This window comes from Podarcis liolepis (assembly GCF_965112155.1).
Source record: "Podarcis liolepis genome assembly, chromosome: 1".
NCBI lineage: Eukaryota > Metazoa > Chordata > Lepidosauria > Squamata > Lacertidae > Podarcis > Podarcis liolepis.
Window position 1 is genome coordinate 82,051,427 of NC_139554.1, and position 17,785 is coordinate 82,069,211.

At 43.4% G+C, this 17,785-nt stretch overlaps 2 protein-coding genes across 23 annotated transcripts in view; both read right to left on the reverse strand.

Moving 5' to 3' along the window:
- Positions 1-3,931: 3,931 nt before the first annotated feature.
- On the reverse strand, positions 3,932-7,808 carry LOC310705019 (olfactory receptor 11L1-like). Its single transcript, XM_083499244.1, has 2 exons — positions 7,744-7,808; positions 3,932-4,968 (listed from the first exon to the last, which is right to left on the reverse strand). The coding sequence occupies exon 2, from the start codon at positions 4,963-4,965 to the stop codon at positions 3,994-3,996; it is 972 nt and encodes a 323-aa protein (XP_083355370.1). The 5' UTR covers positions 4,966-4,968; positions 7,744-7,808; the 3' UTR covers positions 3,932-3,993.
- A 5,425-nt stretch (positions 7,809-13,233) lies between these two features.
- Positions 13,234-17,785, reverse strand: part of CTNND1 (catenin delta 1) — a 57,112-nt gene continuing 52,560 nt past the window's right edge. For 9 of the 22 annotated variants that reach the window (XM_083512244.1, XM_083512235.1, XM_083512242.1 and 6 more), the window contains 5 exons: positions 17,670-17,757; positions 17,192-17,239; positions 16,179-16,270; positions 15,684-15,740; positions 13,234-15,410 (listed from right to left, as the gene is read on the reverse strand). In XM_083512244.1, the coding sequence (XP_083368370.1) occupies positions 15,399-15,410; positions 15,684-15,740; positions 16,179-16,270; positions 17,192-17,239; positions 17,670-17,757 (297 nt within the window). In that variant the 3' untranslated portion in view covers positions 13,234-15,398. The remainder of the gene's footprint in view (positions 15,411-15,683; positions 15,741-16,178; positions 16,271-17,191; positions 17,240-17,669; positions 17,758-17,785) is intronic. The other 13 variants (XM_083512248.1, XM_083512229.1, XM_083512246.1 and 10 more) reach the window with 3 other exon arrangements.

Genomic DNA, 17,785 nt, shown 5'->3' on the forward strand with positions numbered 1-17,785 from the left:
ACATATGGTTGTCAAGCCTCTGCTTAAAGACCTCCAAAGAAGGAGACTCCACCACACTCCTTGGCAGCAATTCACCAAACTTTCACCTGCTTAAGTTTAAAAAGGGGCTTCAAGCAACTAAAAAGGGGCTTCAGGCAACTAACTCCACATGGAATTCCACGCGACCGCGACTGCATAATCAATGCCACAAAATGCCAAAGAAAATTAACCAGGGCCCCAGTGAACCATAAATCATAATCAGTGCCTGATGTAAATAATAATTAATAATGAGGGCCCAATGTCATCCTCGTCATTATAAAAATAATCCCTCTCTTCGTGCCGCCCAGCCTCCCAAGAAAAAACCCCCACTTCAAACGGTCACAAAGCACAAATTCCACGCGACCGCGACTTGCTATGCCCAATAATCAATGCCCCAAAATGCCATAGAAAATTAATCAGGGCCCCAGTGTACCATAAATCATAATCAGTGGCCTGATGTAAATAATAATTAATAATGAGGCATTCGTCATTATAAAAATACCGTATTTTTCGCCCCATAGGACGCTCCGTCCCATAGGACGCACCTAGTTTTTTGGGGGGGAAATAAAGGGAAAAAAATTTCCCTTTATTTCCCCCCCAAAAGCAGGTCGGGGAAACCGAACCAGGTCGAGGAACAGCGGGATGGCGGCGCTGCGCCTCCCTGCTGTCCCCCGAGCTTGTGGGGCTGGCCGATGCCTGCGGGGCGGCAGGCTGCTATCCGCAGCGTGGGGACCTCCGGCAAGGCTCCCCACGCTGCGGATGTCTGCCTGGCGAGGGGGGCGCTCTGATTTAGGGCGCCCCGCCCACCGGGCAGCAGGCTGCTATTCGCAGCGTGGGAAGCCTTGCCGGGACCTCCGGCAAGGCTCCCCACGCTGCGGATGTCTGCCTGGCGAGGGGGGCGCTCTGCTTTACGGCGCCCCGCCCGCCGGGCGGCAGGCTGGTCACCTCCGCCCCTCGCCTCCGCCCCTCGCCTCCTCCCCTCGCCACCGCCCCGGAGCCGCAGCAAAGGCTTTAAAGAGCCGCATGCGGCTCTGGAGCCGCAGGTTGCCGACCCCCGCCCTAGACTAAGAGTACTCACCATCCATGCTTGCCTTTAAATTCTCCTTGTATAGTGAAGAGATACTGCTTGGGATGGTCTCTCCTCCTTAGATCATATCACTTCCTCACAGTCATGCTTGCTGGATGATTCTAAACCCCCAGGAAGATCTGCCCTCTAAAAATGACTCACAATATAGTTGCATGAACCTTCTTCTTGCTGCAACACCGGGGAATGGACTCTCTAATGAGTAGCTAGGGAACACCAAGGCACATAGGTGAGAGAGGTGTGTGTGTGTGTGTGTGTGTGTGTGTGTGTGTGTGTGTGTGTGTGTTTGCAAAGTTCTGGTAATTTTTTTTTTAAAAAATAAACATCTGCAGATGGAGCTCAAAGTACAAAGCAGCAGATGTGTATTGTAGAGAGCACGTCTTTTATGCCCAGTCATTAGCACTATGCAGTGTTTTTCTTTTTTCTTCCAAATCCTTTATTATTTTATTCACATAATATACATTCCTTACAACAAACAACTCCAAAATAAACAGACAACTCCAAAATAAAATCATATGTAACAAAACCATAAGTCTCATGTTTTCATTTACACTGATCTCCTCTCCGATACCTTTACTTGATATTTCTTGCTGCTTGCTGCTTTTCTTATAGAATCTTTATAAAATTTAAATCTCTTAAATCCTATACCAATCTTTAACAATTTCAATTAATCCCTTCACCTCCCTCCCCCACAGCCCAGTTCTTCCCTCCACCTGTGTGCAATCTTCTTTACCTACTATTATTTTTGTTATTGTTGCGTTATTCACCTTATTTGTTTTTCCATTCTTAATATATTATCCTATCTCCTTGTGCCTTTTAAACTTTTGCATATTAATTATTAAGCTCCAGCACTGACTTTTTTCATTTATTCCTACTCTATTAATTTTTTGATTTGAGTAGTCTCTAAATGATGCTGTTAATTTTGCCATCTCCGCAAATTCATGAAATTCAAGAAATTTGGTTCTCTATTCTAATAATTCTGGTATTTTATCAGTGTTTTCTGTTGCTCTGCAGAAAGCTCCAAGCCTTTGACTCAAAAAGATGAGTGCATAGGAACCTGCCATTTACAGCCAGTTCATTGGTCCACCCACCCCAGCATTGTCTACTTTGACCAGAAGTAGCCCTTGAGGATTTCAGGCAGATCTCTCTCTCAGCCTGCTTTGGAAGAGCTTTGGAAGTGGGATATGCCAGGAATTGAATCTGGGATTCTTGTGCATGCACTGACCTTTGGTCACTCAAATAAATTGTTCACTGTACATTTGATAACTAGCAGCTGAATGTGTGAACTGACTCTCAATCAAAAAGCAGCACACTAGGCAGATTTCTGGGTGTCATATCTACAGTGGCTGATTCACCCTTGCCTGTCCCCATTTGATGCTAAAGTGAATGAATGTGGATTTGTGAACTGACCCAAAGCATGCTCCCAACTTCTTTTTAGCCTTTGATGGGGCTTCTCGTGGAAGCAAGTGAAGCCATATTTTACAATGGCAGGCAAAAACAAGCCATTCAGAGTCACTAACCAGTTTGATCTGGATGGACAATGCTTTCCAACCACAAGCGTGACAACAAAAATAAAGACCCTGAGCAGGGGCACAACCCAGTTAAAAGGGTCGTGGAGAAAGTTATGGGGTAAAGACTTCACTCTGGCAACCATTAATTCACCTTATTGCCATGAGTTTAAAGAACATCACATTTCACCTCCATTACAGGAGCTAAGAAGGGAATGGAAATAGACATGGGGTCCCTGTGGTTGACCCAGGACTAAAGTGATCCCTGCATTGGGATTAGAAATAAAAATTCCAGCTTCCCCTTATAAAATATGGTGGCTACAAATGACCTTTTATCCTAGGTATGACATGTGTACCCCACTCTCACCAAGTGGGAAGCCAGTCCCTACAGAATCCAGACTGGAGATGGGAAGGCCTGGGGGGGAACCGGAAAAATTGGGGGGGGGACCTGTCCCCCCCCCAATTTTTCCAGTTTTTTTCCAGGCCTTCCCATCTCTAATCCAGACACAATGTGAGAAAAATACTACCAGCAGTTGCACAATGTTTGCCAGATACTACAGAGAACCAGCTCGTGACTGCAGTCATCCATAGCCACCTTGCAAGCTAAGTTCCATGATCAGCAGAAACAAGTGCTGCTTCTGGTGGAATTTACCACTTCAGGTGGCAGAGGATAGTATTGTATGGCTGAATATAAAGAAAATTCCAAAGAGTAGAAAATGGGCATGCCTGCAAGAAGACTATGATAGAACCCTTCTCCCTGATAAGGTGTGTGTATGTATGTGTTTGTGGTGGTGAGGCTATGCATGGGAGAACATTCAAATGTGTAGTTTCTACATGCTGAAGTGCAAAGGCAACAGCAGCTGCTTCTCTTGAATGTGTATTTCAGATTCTCAGCTCTAATATTTTTCACTCAGTCATGCTCACCATCACTGCTAGTATTCTGTCCTAATAGTTGGACTGTTCTGCTTGAAGCTTTTATCATGTCCATGTGGAACACCTAGCAAATGTTGGCTAAGGGTTACTGTAATGTAAATATATCAGAAAATGACAGTTGTGTAGAAAAGAAATGTCCTGAACTTATGAAAGATCTCCCCTAACCTGGCTTTAGTGCATGAAGTTTTTTATGTCTGTCACTGGAAGAATAATGGACCCCAACAACAAAAGACCCCTGCAGACAAGTGCTCAGCACAAATTGTGTGTTGATAATATATTGCTTGTAATTATTTTTAGATGACTCTTTTGGGATGTCGCCATGTTTCTTTACAAAGACCTTGAAATGTAGTTTTAATATAAACTAAAATGCATTTAACAAATACCTGTCTTTTTACAAAATTCTCAGTGCAAATTCACAGCAATGCACAAACAACTTGAGTATGCCGAGGTTCATGACAATGCAATAAGGGCAGTTCTCTGTGTGTTCTTCAGACACGTGTTCTTTACTCGGCTGAGGACCTTTCCCAAGGCTTTTTTCACATCTTTGTTCCTGAGGGTATAGATGATGGGATTCAGCACTGGGGTGATGACAGTATAGAACACAGATACCACTTTTTCCAGTTCAGAAGTCTGACCGGAATGTGGACAGAGGTACATGAAGATGACAGTGCTGTAGAAGATGGTGACCACCGTGAGATGGCTGGCACATGTGGAAAAGGTCTTGTGCCTTCCAGAAGCAGATGGGAGATCCAAGATGGTAGAAACAATTAGGGCATAAGAAGTCAAAGTCAGGAGAAAGGACACAAGCACAATCACTGCAGAGACAAGAAAGACCATTGTGTCAGCCATGAAGGTGTCTCCAGTCGATAAGTTAATTAAGGGGCTCGTGTCACAGAAGAAGTGGTTGATCTGGTTGCTGCCATTGAAGGGGAGCTGGGAGATGAAGGCTATGGGCAAGAAGGGGGTCAGGAAGCCCCCCAGCCAGCAACTGCAGGCTAGGCAAGCACAGACACAGCTGTTCATGAGCACAGGATACTGCAGTGGCTGGCATATGGCTAAATACCTGTCATAGGCCATAATAGCCAAGAGCAAAAATTCTGTGGTACCAAGCGAGAAGAAGAAATACATCTGGGTGATGCAAGCCTGCAAGGAGATGGCTTGGGGGCCTTTGAGAAAGTCCCCCAGCAGCCGGGGAACTGTGACTGAGGTGTAGCACATCTCTAGGAATGAGAAATTGCTCAGGAAGAAGTACATGGGGACATGTAGAGCCACATCCATATTTGAGAGGAGAATGATCAAGGCATTGCCAAGGAGAATGAAGAGGTAGACTACCAAGAAACTGAAGAACAACAGGATCTGGAACTCCTGGAATCCAGAGAAGCCCAGTAGGATGAATTCAGGGGCCAAGGTGTTGTTCAGCATAGTCTTGGTGTTGCATGTACAGCCAGCATCAAAAACAGGAGGAGGGGGAGAGAAACAGACAAAGATGTGTTGGTGATAAAGAGTTACCAAATGGAAAATCCCAACATTTGCTGTTCTAATGACCAGATCAAGGACATCTGAGTCCACTTTCATTATCTTTGGTTTGAACAAAGCCATAATTCTGTCTCATGATGATACAAGTAAGTTTCAAGTTTCATTCATAGACATTTGCATATAATGAAGTCAACCCGATTTGGCTTTTTGGTCATTTAAGATGTGTAACGGACATTGTATATTCACCATATTATTGACGTTTTTCCAAGGATGGGTTAAGCCTGGTTGTAGTGACTCACAAAGTGGACAAGTGTTGAATCAATCACAAAACCTATTCAACAGCATTTTGAAACCACCAGGATATAGTTATGTGAATCACCTTCTGAGATTGGTTCAACAATTCAAAATCTTACTTTGGTGGAACCCAAGTTCCACCAATAGGCACGACTCAATCAAGCCTCTATCTCCAACCTCTTAGTTGGAGTATTGGATTTGGATTTTGGATTTGATATCCCGCTTTATCACTACCCGAAGGAGTCTCAAAGCGGCTAACATTCTCCTTTCCCTTCCTCCCCCACAACAAACACTCTGTGAGGTGAGTGGGGCTGAGAGACTTCAAAGAAGTGTGACTAGCCCAAGGTCACCCAGCAGCTGCATGTGGAGGAGCGGAGATGCGAACCCAGTTCCCCAGATTACTAGTCTATCACTCTTAACCACTACACCACACTGGCTCTCTGGTATTAGCATGGTAGCAGTGGAAGTTGCCTTATATTGAGTCAGACCATCTTCCCATCAAGCTCAGTTTTGTCTACACTGACTGGAAGTGGTTCTTCAGAGTTTCAGGAAGGATTATCTTGCAGCCCTACTTGGAGATACTGGGGAAAGAAACTCCTATTGCTCCTTGTTGAACAGAAATTATTCCTTCCCCAGTCTTGACATTTGATTTCAAGTTGAAAGACTTCACAGAGAGAACTTAACCTCCTGCCCCTCGTGTCTTGAAGAATCAAAGCATAAACAAAATAAAAAAGGTACCAAATTCTTTTCCGTGTATATAACATAAACTACATTGATAAAAGTATGAGACAAAACAATATTAATCAGAAAACTAAAAAGAAGATGGGACACCAGTTAAAATTCCATTGCAACTGCTCAATTATTTATTGATTTGTTTGTTTTTCCAATTTTATTTTTTCAGCTGTCCTTGGAAGGAGAGAGAAAATCCAACACCTGAGGAGAGTTTATGCTTTTGCTCCTAGGGACCCTTAGTTATATTTTTCTTTAGCCTAAGAAAGACAGAAAAATATGAGGCTAAAGAAATTTAAATGTGGCATTAGTCAACAGAATTGTGTAAAAGACCCTGGGTGGAGTGTAAGAAAAATCTGGGACAGCACATACTTTTAAAACAATATATACTCTATAAAGAAAACCAGGAGGGATAACTCTGATAAGCAACAAATAGCGTAGTTGCCTTTTGTTCATGCCACACTATGGGCAACATTTAATGGGAATTAGTTCTTGTACAATCCATAAAAACTACAAATTAAGTTAATTAAGATTCACTTAATATTCAGATAGTTAAAAGTTGGAGTCGTCACTCATTTTCTTGGAGACTTTATTTGGGAGAGGACCATAGCTTGGTGACAGAGCACATGCTGTGCATGTAGAAGTCTAGGGCTCAATTTCTGACATCTGGGAACAACTCCTGCCTGAAACCCACTGCCAGTCAGCAAAAACAATATTGAGCTACATAAACTCATAATTTGATTCATTATAAAGGCAACTTCCTGTTTTGCTCAGCAAAGCACACTGCCACAACCCAAAGCGGAATCAAGCCCGTTAAATAATATTTGTAGATGCGCTTAACTCTGTAAGATTGTGAACAGAAAAACAAATATTCCAGTGTCACACTCAGTGGGGATCTAAACACAATATGTAATTTTGTTAAAGGAATGCAAATGAGAAGGGGGATCAAATCATCTTAAAGATGGAACCCTGTACATCAATTTGGAAGTCAATCCAACTCCATCTTCTGTATTAATCCATGCTTGATTCAATGGCTAACCTTTCCAGAACAAATGCAAGCAGATTCTTCTACTTTATACAGTGCACACTTACACCATATTTTGTTCTGATGTTCTGAGTCAAAGAAAGAACATAAGCCTGGAATGCCAAATGAAAGTGAAATTCAAATGATACAAACAAAAGTTGATAACAGCATTCTGCTGCTGAAGCACATTACACATGTGTTCCTAATACACATGCTTATTCCTATAGCATTTGTTTTTAGAAATTGTCTTTGGTTTCGTCAATTACCAGGAGTGGTATTGGGAGCTAACCAATTTCTGCAGGTAGATACAGGCTTCGGCAGCTACGGAAAAGGACAGAAAAATGTTAAATTTCAGGCAACCGTTTTTGGGTGTCATGGAAGGAGCGTGAATTATTAGGCTTTAAATTTTTTGTCATTGTATTTACACTCCCAGGAAAACCAGTTTTCGGTGCTATGTACACATTTTACATGGGGAAAGTGTTTGCATGTTTCTGCCTCCCACAGCAAAATGCCTTGAACAGGCTCTGATAAGAATGCAAGAAAACTAAGCTTGTGTCCTCATAGCAAACTGGGATCAGAGAGGAGAGAATACCTACCTTAAATCACAGGGCTAATCTTGCAGTCACTGAGATGTAGCCTCTGCAGAAATAAAGCACAAAACCCTTTCCTCTACTTACCAGCCGAGCTGACTTCAGGTCAAGAGCAAGGAATCAGTAAAAATGGTTTTTCTCCTGTTTTACTGCAGACTATGTTTGCATGCAGAGAAGGATTCTGCTTACAGACTCCATGAGCCTGATCCTTAAGTAGAATCAGGATCTAGCTTGACACAAACTGGCCCACTCAGCTTTTATTTTCTAACTGCTCAGAGCAGGAGTCACACGCTACAAATTACAGTCCCCAAGACCTGACTATGCATAGCTATGCCTTTGGCCATCTCAGCAGGCAAACTGAACAGGGGAGCTGCTGGCTTTATATAAGCTCAGCTGGGGGCCAAGAGATTCACACTTTGCTCCTTATGGGTGAAAGATTCACAGCCCAATTATCCCTTGATGAGCTACTTGGAAAACAGATCAGGCGTTCAAGTATACAAAATTCTGGCGTAGAGAGACCTCACTTTATAAGGGCACCTGAGGCCTTTGAATCCTCTTGAGAGAGTGACATTTCTATAGAGACTGATCCAGATGATTGGCTGCTGCACCTACACAACTCTGGTATTCAACAGACAAACTGCAGCCCAGCGGGATCCCACTGTGGAAAGCGGTTCTCCTGCGGCAGCAGATGTCTGTGTGGGTGGAAAGGGGCATGCAGGGAAGCCAGAAATTGGTGATCTTCCAACTCCTCACTAGGCCCACTGTCAATGCATTCATATGTATAATAAATGCAGGCTACACCAGCAAGGTGAGCAATAGCTAGTTTAACTTCTTGGTTCCTGTTACAGTTTTTAGCATACCTTTGCCTTTTGGCCACTAGGTGGCAACCACATAAATATTACAAGATGATCTGCAAACCTTCTCAGTCCTCCATAATCAGCCTGGGGTGACCCTAATGAAGAGGCTGGTCTTGCCTGTCTTAAGGAGGACAAACCATCTGGGGCGAGGCCTTCTGTTATAGGCCTTGTGTGCAAGCTCCCCTGAAGGCTGCAAACATGCAGGGAAATTCCTGTGGGGAGAATTAAATAGGTCTTAGAATTGTAGAAATGTAGAGTTGGAAAGAACCATGAAGGTCATCTTGTTCCACCCCCTGCAATGCAGGGAGCTTTTGCCCAAGTTGGGCTCAAACTTCAGACCCCGAGATTAAGAGAGTCATGCTCTACAAACTAAGCTATATGAATCCTTGTGGGCCCACATGTGTGGGTGAGCAACAAAAGAAACCAGCTGGGTTCCTGAATTCAAAATGTGGGGCATCGTGCACTTTCTTACAGAGAGAGCGCCCAGGTAGCAGAGTTAAGCTGTAGTATAATGTTAGGAATATAGGTTGTTGCACCATTTTTATTCTGTTCAGCTGCACACAGCAGCTGGCCACGTTCTACTCCTCCTGCAATCAGCAGGCTACACACTGTTGAGTAAGTTTAAAATGCCTTACTTACAGATTCAAGGTCTTAATCATGCATTGTACCAAGCAGCAGCAAGGCTAATGCAGGCATATAACACTCTTGGGTAGAAAGTACAGAATAGTGTTCCAGGCATGTGCTGTAAGTTTGGGAGCAAGCTTACACATGTCCATATTGTTGCATGATGGAGAGACGTCACTTCCTCCCTCTCCAGAAAAGAGGGGGCGTGACCTAGCTGAGTCTATTTAGCAATATAACTCTGTGGTCCTTTACGCCTTCATGCACTAACTAGCCCTATGCTTGCTAGTTGTATTTTTCTTCCATTTCCTACTCTTCCTGGATGCTGAGTACCATGGCTGCCCTTCAACAGGATAGACAGATAGAGGTTGGTCCAGTCTCTTTCCACCCCATAACCCACCCACCCCACTCTATGCAGGAGGGCCCTTAGTGAAGTTATCTCCTTCCTATGCTCCTTTCCTCTTTCCACACAGTGATCATCACAGTGATAAACTCCAGGACCTTATTTACTGAAGAAACAAAAACTTAACAAGTCCCCTGAGTAATAATCTGGGTTCTGAGTAATAATCATCCAAGTAATCATCTGGAGAAATGCCCCCATCCCATTTTCAATTTTGAGATGTGGAAAGGGGGTAAATTGTCCTGTTTTCTCTCTTTCAGTGAATTGAAAGAAATTAAGACACAACCTCTGTAGTTTTATGCATGAGATTTTCTGATATAACAATACCACCACACTGGCCCAATGATGGAGATACGAAAGTCGTGGAAATGGAACAACAGAGTGAAGGAGGAATATGGCTCACTGACTTACACAGGGGAGCATACATTTCCAAAAAGAAAATGTTCCTATGTGAAAGGATATTGATATGAGAAAGTGGATAGCTCAAAGTTGGTTGTTTTTTTTAAGGGGAAAAAGGGAAGGCAGGGATCTACCTAAGTAGTTCTGCAATAAATATTCATCTTTTCACAGACTTATGAAAACAGTAACCATAAAGACCATAAAGCACTTTCTGAACTGCTTTGTGTATTTAAATAAGAGGGTAGATATTATTCCTTACAGGCACTATCCAATATAGAGGTTTTTATACTTTTAGTATTTGCTTTTTATATTGTTACACACATTAATCATCCATCCATGCATGCAGCAGTAATACAGGGGGAAAAACATGTAACAAAAAACAATATGCATAGGAGTATTGCGCCAGAGGGTATATAATAAAAAGGGCCACAAGTTCATGATAAAACACAGGACACAGGACAACTGTCAGATATTAAAATAATAGGTGCCTTGGTGATAAGTCCAGCCAAAATGTTCTGTAGGAATCCAGAGGTTTAACGAAACCTCCCCAACTAATCACATAATGCAAAAAAGGAGCCAAATTGTTGCAAAATTGTCACTCTCTGCTTCTCCTCTAAGAGCACAGTGGCTTTGTGTTAATTTTCCAGCTAGTGCCATGAACTACTGATGAAGAGAGGTATAAAAAAAATTAAAATAAAAGAACCACATCTCCCCCCCACCAGCACCTTACAATCAACTTGGTGAACAATTCCCAGTCCTGTGGCAGCTATCTGGTTCAGAAGAGCAGTGATGTCTTAAAAGATTCTTTGCCAGAAAACTTGTATCCTGGAACATGGCCACCACATATGAAACTCTGTGCCCAAATGGTCACATTCACACCAACACAATAGATTCAAAGTGGTGTTTTATACTTGTTTTATTTGCTTTCTGGTAAGTCAATTTGAGTTTCAATTTTGTAAAAAAACAACTAATTAGGGCCAGCCCACCCATTAGGCAAGGTGAAGTGACCACCTGAGGCAACAGGATCCACCTGGGCAGCAGATCCCAATATTGATATTTCTTCCCCACTTGTTCCTGATGTAGATCTTCCTTCACTCCTCCTTCCCTGGCAGGGAGGGGGACCACCATTTGGGGGCCTACCTCAGGTGCCAAAATATTTTGGGCCAGCCCTGTAACTAATAAATATAATAAATAATAGGTGCTTCGTGTCACATCAATATGTACATACATGTATCACTGCAGCAGTGGTTTTTCTTTTCCAGGGCACTGCTTCACACACAAATGTAATCACAATTAATACACTTTTGATGGTTCTATTCCTGTAGAATCTGCAGTGAACGTTCTCTGTGCTCCTGGGGCATTCCATCTGGATTTTCACATATTTGGTGGATCCCCTCCAGATACCTAAAAGGTCAGGACCTTTTAGATCTGCAGTGGAACTATTACTTCATTGAGAAAGAGGACATCCACCCAAGTATCATTTTTAGAGCAGATTACTGAATCCTAGGAGGTAATTTTTAATGAAGCATTTATCCAAATTTGATCCAACTTATATTCTTCAATCTGACATTTGAAATCACCCTCCCAGAATATCTAGGACCTTAGAAGGAGCCCATTGCCTGGCTTGTAAATACAGTGGTACCTCAAGTTACAGACGCTTCGGGTTACAGACTCCGCTAACCCAGAAATAGTACCCTGGGTTAAGAACATTGCTTCAGGATGAGAACAGAAATCACGCAGCGGTGCCAGCGGGAGGCCCCATTAGCTAAAGTGGTCTTCAGGTTAAGAACGGTTTCAGGTTAAGAACGGACCTCCAGAACAAATTAAGTTCTTAACCTGAGGTACCACTGTATTGGATATCAAGCCTTTAGAATTCAGATATTTGAGCAGTTAAGGATCCGAAAGTTTAGAGAACATAAACAATCCCCCTGACAAGCTAAAGATTTAGCAAATGTTGTAAACAGAATTAACAGAATACATTTATGTGCTATGTTTCCAATTATTTAGGAGGTATATTGTGAGGTGGGCAAACAAACCAGCCCTGTAATGTTAAAAGTTCTCATCTCCACTACAGGAACGGCAAGCGGGAAGAAACAAGATTTCTTCGCTGATCCCTCTTCTCCTAGCTTGGTTTCTTAATTGCCTTTTCGTGCCATCACAGGTTTGTTGCTTTTGATCTCAAACCTCTGCCTCCCCCCCCCCCCCATGGTTGCAAGAGATGGCAAATGTTGGCAAAACTCCGTGTTTTCATCTTTTGAAGAACTAAACAAGTTCTTCAAACGAGGCTTCTCTTTCCCAGTGTTTTTCATGTTCATATTATCCGTCAAAGTTGCAGCATTTGTTGGGGGGGAAATGGTGGCAAGGAAGGAAGGAAGGGAGGAAAGTCTGATTTTCAGAAGCTTGGACCTTCCATTGCATTTCATGGCAAGTGGGCAGTCAGTGGGCTTTCTCTAGTGATCCTGCAATACTGCTGCCCCTTCAGTTTCTATTATTAGGGGCAGCAAGAATGTCAACAGCCAGTCAATGGAAATCTTTTCCACCTCCCTCGGTTGTTTGGCTTGGTAGAGTCTGAGGTATAGCTCTCTCGGAGCATCTCACATATTTAAAAAAATTAAGTAGGGGAGGATCTAAATCAGATCATTTTTATGCTATTTGAGCTAAATTTTTGACATACATGAATACAACTAGAGACAGAACATAGACCACTAATGGTCCAATTAAGTTTGTGGAGAAGATATATTTTAGAATACTGAGATAAAGTGATTTCTTGATGTTGCTTGTGATGATAAAAGATGCATGAATTAATATAAGGTATTGTTTTCCATTTTCTTCCCTTCCCTGTAATCCATCCTAGTATTTCTCCTTCCTCCGCCCTTTGAATCAGTATGTTTGATGTTACAGTACTTGTATTTTGTCTTTAATTTAAAAATTAATAGTTTATTTTTTTAAAAAACAAACAAATCTCCTAACTCTTGGGCTCAGAGGGAAGAAGAACAAGGCACTTTCAAAACAAGAAATCGTCCTACTGACAAGTTTACTGGGTAGGTTTAAAAGTTTAGTTTGTTGCAATGTAGATGGAGGTGGACGATTGCCACCATGCTGTGGATGGTCTGTGTAAAATCTTCACTGGGAAGACATTTCAGGGTCTCTGGTTCACTTTATAGCTACAATTCACCTGAAGAAGCCTGTCTGACTCTTGCCAAGTGAATCCAGTCTGATTTGGTGAATATTCAGGGATATTTATCTGCAGCACATATGAAGACAACAAATGACAGACTCAACAATATTTGGAGAAGGCAATTCCATTTTAACAAATACACACTTTAAAACTTTATTTATATAAAAATCATTTCACTTTAAAAGCATTACAGAGTGAGCACAGGACTCAAGGAACAGCAGGATGTTCCCCTCCCCCAGGGGTGCAAAGGAAAAGCAAAACAAAAGAAGTCAGTGAATTATTAGTCCCTCTTACAGCATTGAATTGGTCAGTGGGGAAGGGGCTTTTTTTGGTTTATCTGGAAATAAAAAAGGAAATAGTGTTTTACATTAGAAAAAGTCAAGTGACTCCTCCCTCAGAAGGCTGATTTGCATGTTTGATCCCCCCCACTCCCCCCAAAAAGGAAAGAAAAACTGGGATAGGAGCATATCAGAGGCACCGAAAAATCTTCCACTTTAGGCCTTCCCCCACCCCCTCTTGTGCAATGTGGATTGTTAGTGTGGAGAGAATCCCAGGAGTTGAGGGCAACAGAGTTCCTTCCAGTTACTAGGCAGAGGCAGAGCTTGGGAGGCTGGGACAGAGGAGGGAGGGAAAGACTGCAGTCATCTTCCGTAGAAAAAAAGAAAGGTGGGAGTCACCAATATGGTGCCCAGAGCTAGTCACTATTGTCCCCTTTACTGCTGCTTTGCAGATTAGGACAAAGATTGTAAGCAAACCCTCTAAGTTCCTCTTGCTCCCCCAAACAGGTGAGCTATTAAGGTGCACAGCATAACCCTCGCCTAACCATGCTTTCACACCTCTCCCCAACCCATGAGCCCTTTAGGTGGTTGACAGATTCATTCCTGATCTCTCACTCAACTAGGATGCACCACGGCAATTACAATTAGGATTCTGGTTCTAGTTCAAGGGGGGGGGGGAGAGGGAAGGAGGGAGGGAGAGGGGGAGAGAGAGAAGGGGGGGGGAAGCAGGAGCGCAACTCTGTGCCAAAATATCCATCTCCCCAGCCCAAGCCCTTTTGCCTTTCTCACACAAAACTACCAAGGGCACAAAGCTTTTTCACAGTGGTGAAGAAAGGCACGTGTACATAGTGACAGATTTAAGAGTTTTCATTCCCCTGCCTGCATGGGAGGATTTGGGCAATATTTACAGACAAGTCTTCCCTCCCTCACAAACTTTCCACATCACCCAGCTTCCCAACTTCAACAGCCTTCTGCACTTTTTGCAGCCCAACCCAGGCACCCACTGCTTAAGCCAAAACTACCCACCGACAACCCCAAAACCAGACACAGCCAATGTGGTTCCTCTGCTCTCGACAGCCAACATCACTGCTTCCAGGTAGGGAGACTTCTGTCCCTTTCACCAACTTTCACCTAACGTACTCTGGTCCGATTCCACCTTTCCCTCAACCCCCCTGCACCCCGAACTGCTCTTCTCCCACAAATAAATAGCTTCCTAGGCGCTGATTTAATCCCTCTCAGATTAAAACTACCAAGAAGCAAGAAAACGGGAGGAAACAGATGCAAACCCACACATTCTTCCTCAGCCTATGAGGATACAGAGGGCTGTCATCTCAAAGAGATATTCTTTAAGGCCATCTTGCATCCAGATGGCCCAGATGGCAGTCACCCACAAGCTGTCCCTCCTTTGTCATCCCCTCCCCCTTCCCTCCCTCCCAAACCACCACCACTACCACCACCACCAGGAATGTTCCAGTACTTCCAGCATCCTTTGTTGCAAGAAAAAAAAAAAAGAATCACACACAAAAATATATTCTATAGGCTAAGAGAAGGAGGAGACTGGTCCTCTGAGTTCTTCTCCATGGAGAGAGAAGACACTGCATTTAAGAAAACAAAAAAAAACCTAGTTCCAGTATGGTAGGTTTTCAGCTGAGATCCATCTGCATCACGGGGCTTCCATCATCTGCTGCAGATGAGAAGCTTGTAATTTTGTAGTGTTCTGCCTTAGTCGCTTCAGTGAGATCCATTGAGAGTATTTGGTCTTCAGGAATTGCTGCACTTTTGAAAAATACAGACAAAAAGTAGTGTCCAGGGAATTGGATGGGCGCAGCCGTCTACAGGGAGGTGTGAGGCCCTGTGGGCTCAGGCGGGGCCAGTCATTTGGCGCTGGGTGGCTGGACTTGTGTGCCCAAGAGATTTTTAAAAAAGAGAGAGAGTCAGTCCATTTCACCACAAAGTGTTATACAAAGTATGTTATAAACCCAAAACAGAGAAGGCAGATGGTGGCAGCTCTAGATCTTCTGCTGTGGGGAGAGACAAGAAAGCCAAGGTTAACATAGCCACAAGTCCAATGGCAACAAGGAGAAGATTTATACAGAGCAAGCAGGCATGGAATCAAGCAATCCAAACTCCAAGTGTCCTCAGTGAGGCGGGTCTCTGAAAAGTGGATTGTTAAGCAACGTCCCAGATTTTGCCCCTGCGAATGCTTGATTTATTGATTTGAGGGACAGGCCAGATTTTCCTCTCCCCTGCTTTTGGATACAGAAGCAGAAGAGCACCAAAGCCACGGGACATACCATAGGAGGATAAAGCAACGCGTCACTCTCCGCAAAGGATTCCTGCCCTTCCTCCTGCTGTAGACACACACATTGTTAGTAAGGACGGGTTGTTATGTAGGAAGGGGAGAAAAGGGAGCAAGAAGTCTAACTGAGAAGTCACTGGGGAAAATGAAAGAGGCTGAGTTGAAGGTGTGAATAGTCAACAAAGACATGGGTTAGGTGTTTAGTTAACAAAACTGCAGCCCCCCCAAAACACACTGGTATGGGGGTGGGGAGGGGGAGAAATGGTTTGTACCAACACTATTCCCAATGCATTATTCAGTTCTAGAAATCCTTGGCTTTCTAAGCTTTGAGGGTTTTGTTTGTTTTTAAACCTATCGAGGGATATATAAACTACAAAAATAAGCTTGGACAGCAAGCTTCTCTTGTTCTCTCCCCATCTTTTTTGCTACCCGTGCCCAGAAACACCTATGCCCCAGAGGTCTCCCTCAATGGGCATATCCCAGTCTTTACCATCAGTGGGGCTCCCTTCATAGATTCCATTTCTTCTCCAGGTCGTTCCAATGTCCTATTATGGTCCCGCTCGTTCAGTGTAGAGTAATTGTCTGAAATGAAGAGGAAGGCTTGATATGAGGAAACGTCACATGGGCCCAAGGTAAGCAAGGACACACTCTTCCCTTCCTCTGCATCCGGAGTCAACTTACATCTCCCCAGCCAGCCAGGGAACAAGCATCATCTTCTCCTTCCTTGCTGATTTACAGATGAGAAGACGTGTGCACACAGAGCACTGACCATCATTCCCTCCGCATTCTTCTCTCCACTCGGTATTCTCCCTACTAGCTAGCTCAATGGAACTGGGGGGGAAAGAGGACTCACCACAATGCTGCCTAGCCCTGGGACACCCTAGAGTGCAATAAGCCCGCTAATTTAAGGGAGAGAGACATACGCCAGCCTTAGTTTCTGGAAAAGCTGTGTCAACCTGAAGATAACGAGAATGTATTAACTGTAAGCATCTAGAGGGGAAAGATGAATCCTGTTTCATTTTGGAAAGGCTAGAAGGGATCTATCATTGGCTGAATGCCTACATAAAAGCAAGGCTATCCTCCTAATGCAGCTACCTACTGTGTTTTATTAGCAGGATACAAGCACACTGAAGCCAGTACTTACCTTACCAGTAACAGCACTGGTTGTGCTTTATTCTTAGCAAAGCTAGCCTTCCAGCTACTAAGTGGCAGGAGGATTAGCTACCTCTGTGGGGTTGATGGACAGCACTGGCAAGAACCTAGCACAGCATCTGCACAGCTGGACTGGCTATGTATTGGTGTGCTCACATGTACAGGACTGAGTTAGATGACAAAGCACCTGTGGCCCACTAGGTTTTGGAGACAGGTTTAGAACACTGCACAGCTATACACAGAAGGGTGCTGGAGTTTATCCAGCAGTAATCAATCAAAGAATGAATCAATCAATCAATCAATCAATCAATCAATCAATCTACCTCTCTCTCTCTCTCTCTCTCACCATACCTGGTCCCATGTTGCCCATTTGGATCTCCTCTCGAGAAGATTTCTTGTCTGCACAGAATATAAAAATCAGAGGAGTCAGCAACAAAGTCCTTGCTCCTTGTTTTGACTAATGTGGGACTTGTCTTATCTATAGTGGCATAAAGAGTAAGCCATTCAATTAAGGTCACAGCAGAAGTTTCCCACCAGCAGAAAGCCTGGTGGCAATTTTGGTCATTCCCTTTCACTAGGCTAGAAATACTGATTAGGAGCAAATAATAATATTCTTAAAATCCTTCTACACATTGAAACTTTCGACAGTTTTGACTGATGACATTTTGTGTTGCTGCAACACTGAGCCACCCTTTCAAAACAAATGCATTCACTCTTTTTTTTATCTTGCTCTTTGACTAATGGGCTCTTGCTGCAGCTCAGCGATAATGAAGAGCGTCTTAAACAAAATAAATATCATGTTAAAAGTTACAACTAATCTTGCACTTACCTCCTTTTTGGTTCTTATCAATGAGGGGCAAGGTGCTGTCATCAAAGGAGTTGCCACCCTGGCTTCGAGTACTGTTACTCCGGTTCACCTGAAAAGAAGGAACCAGCCAGTATATT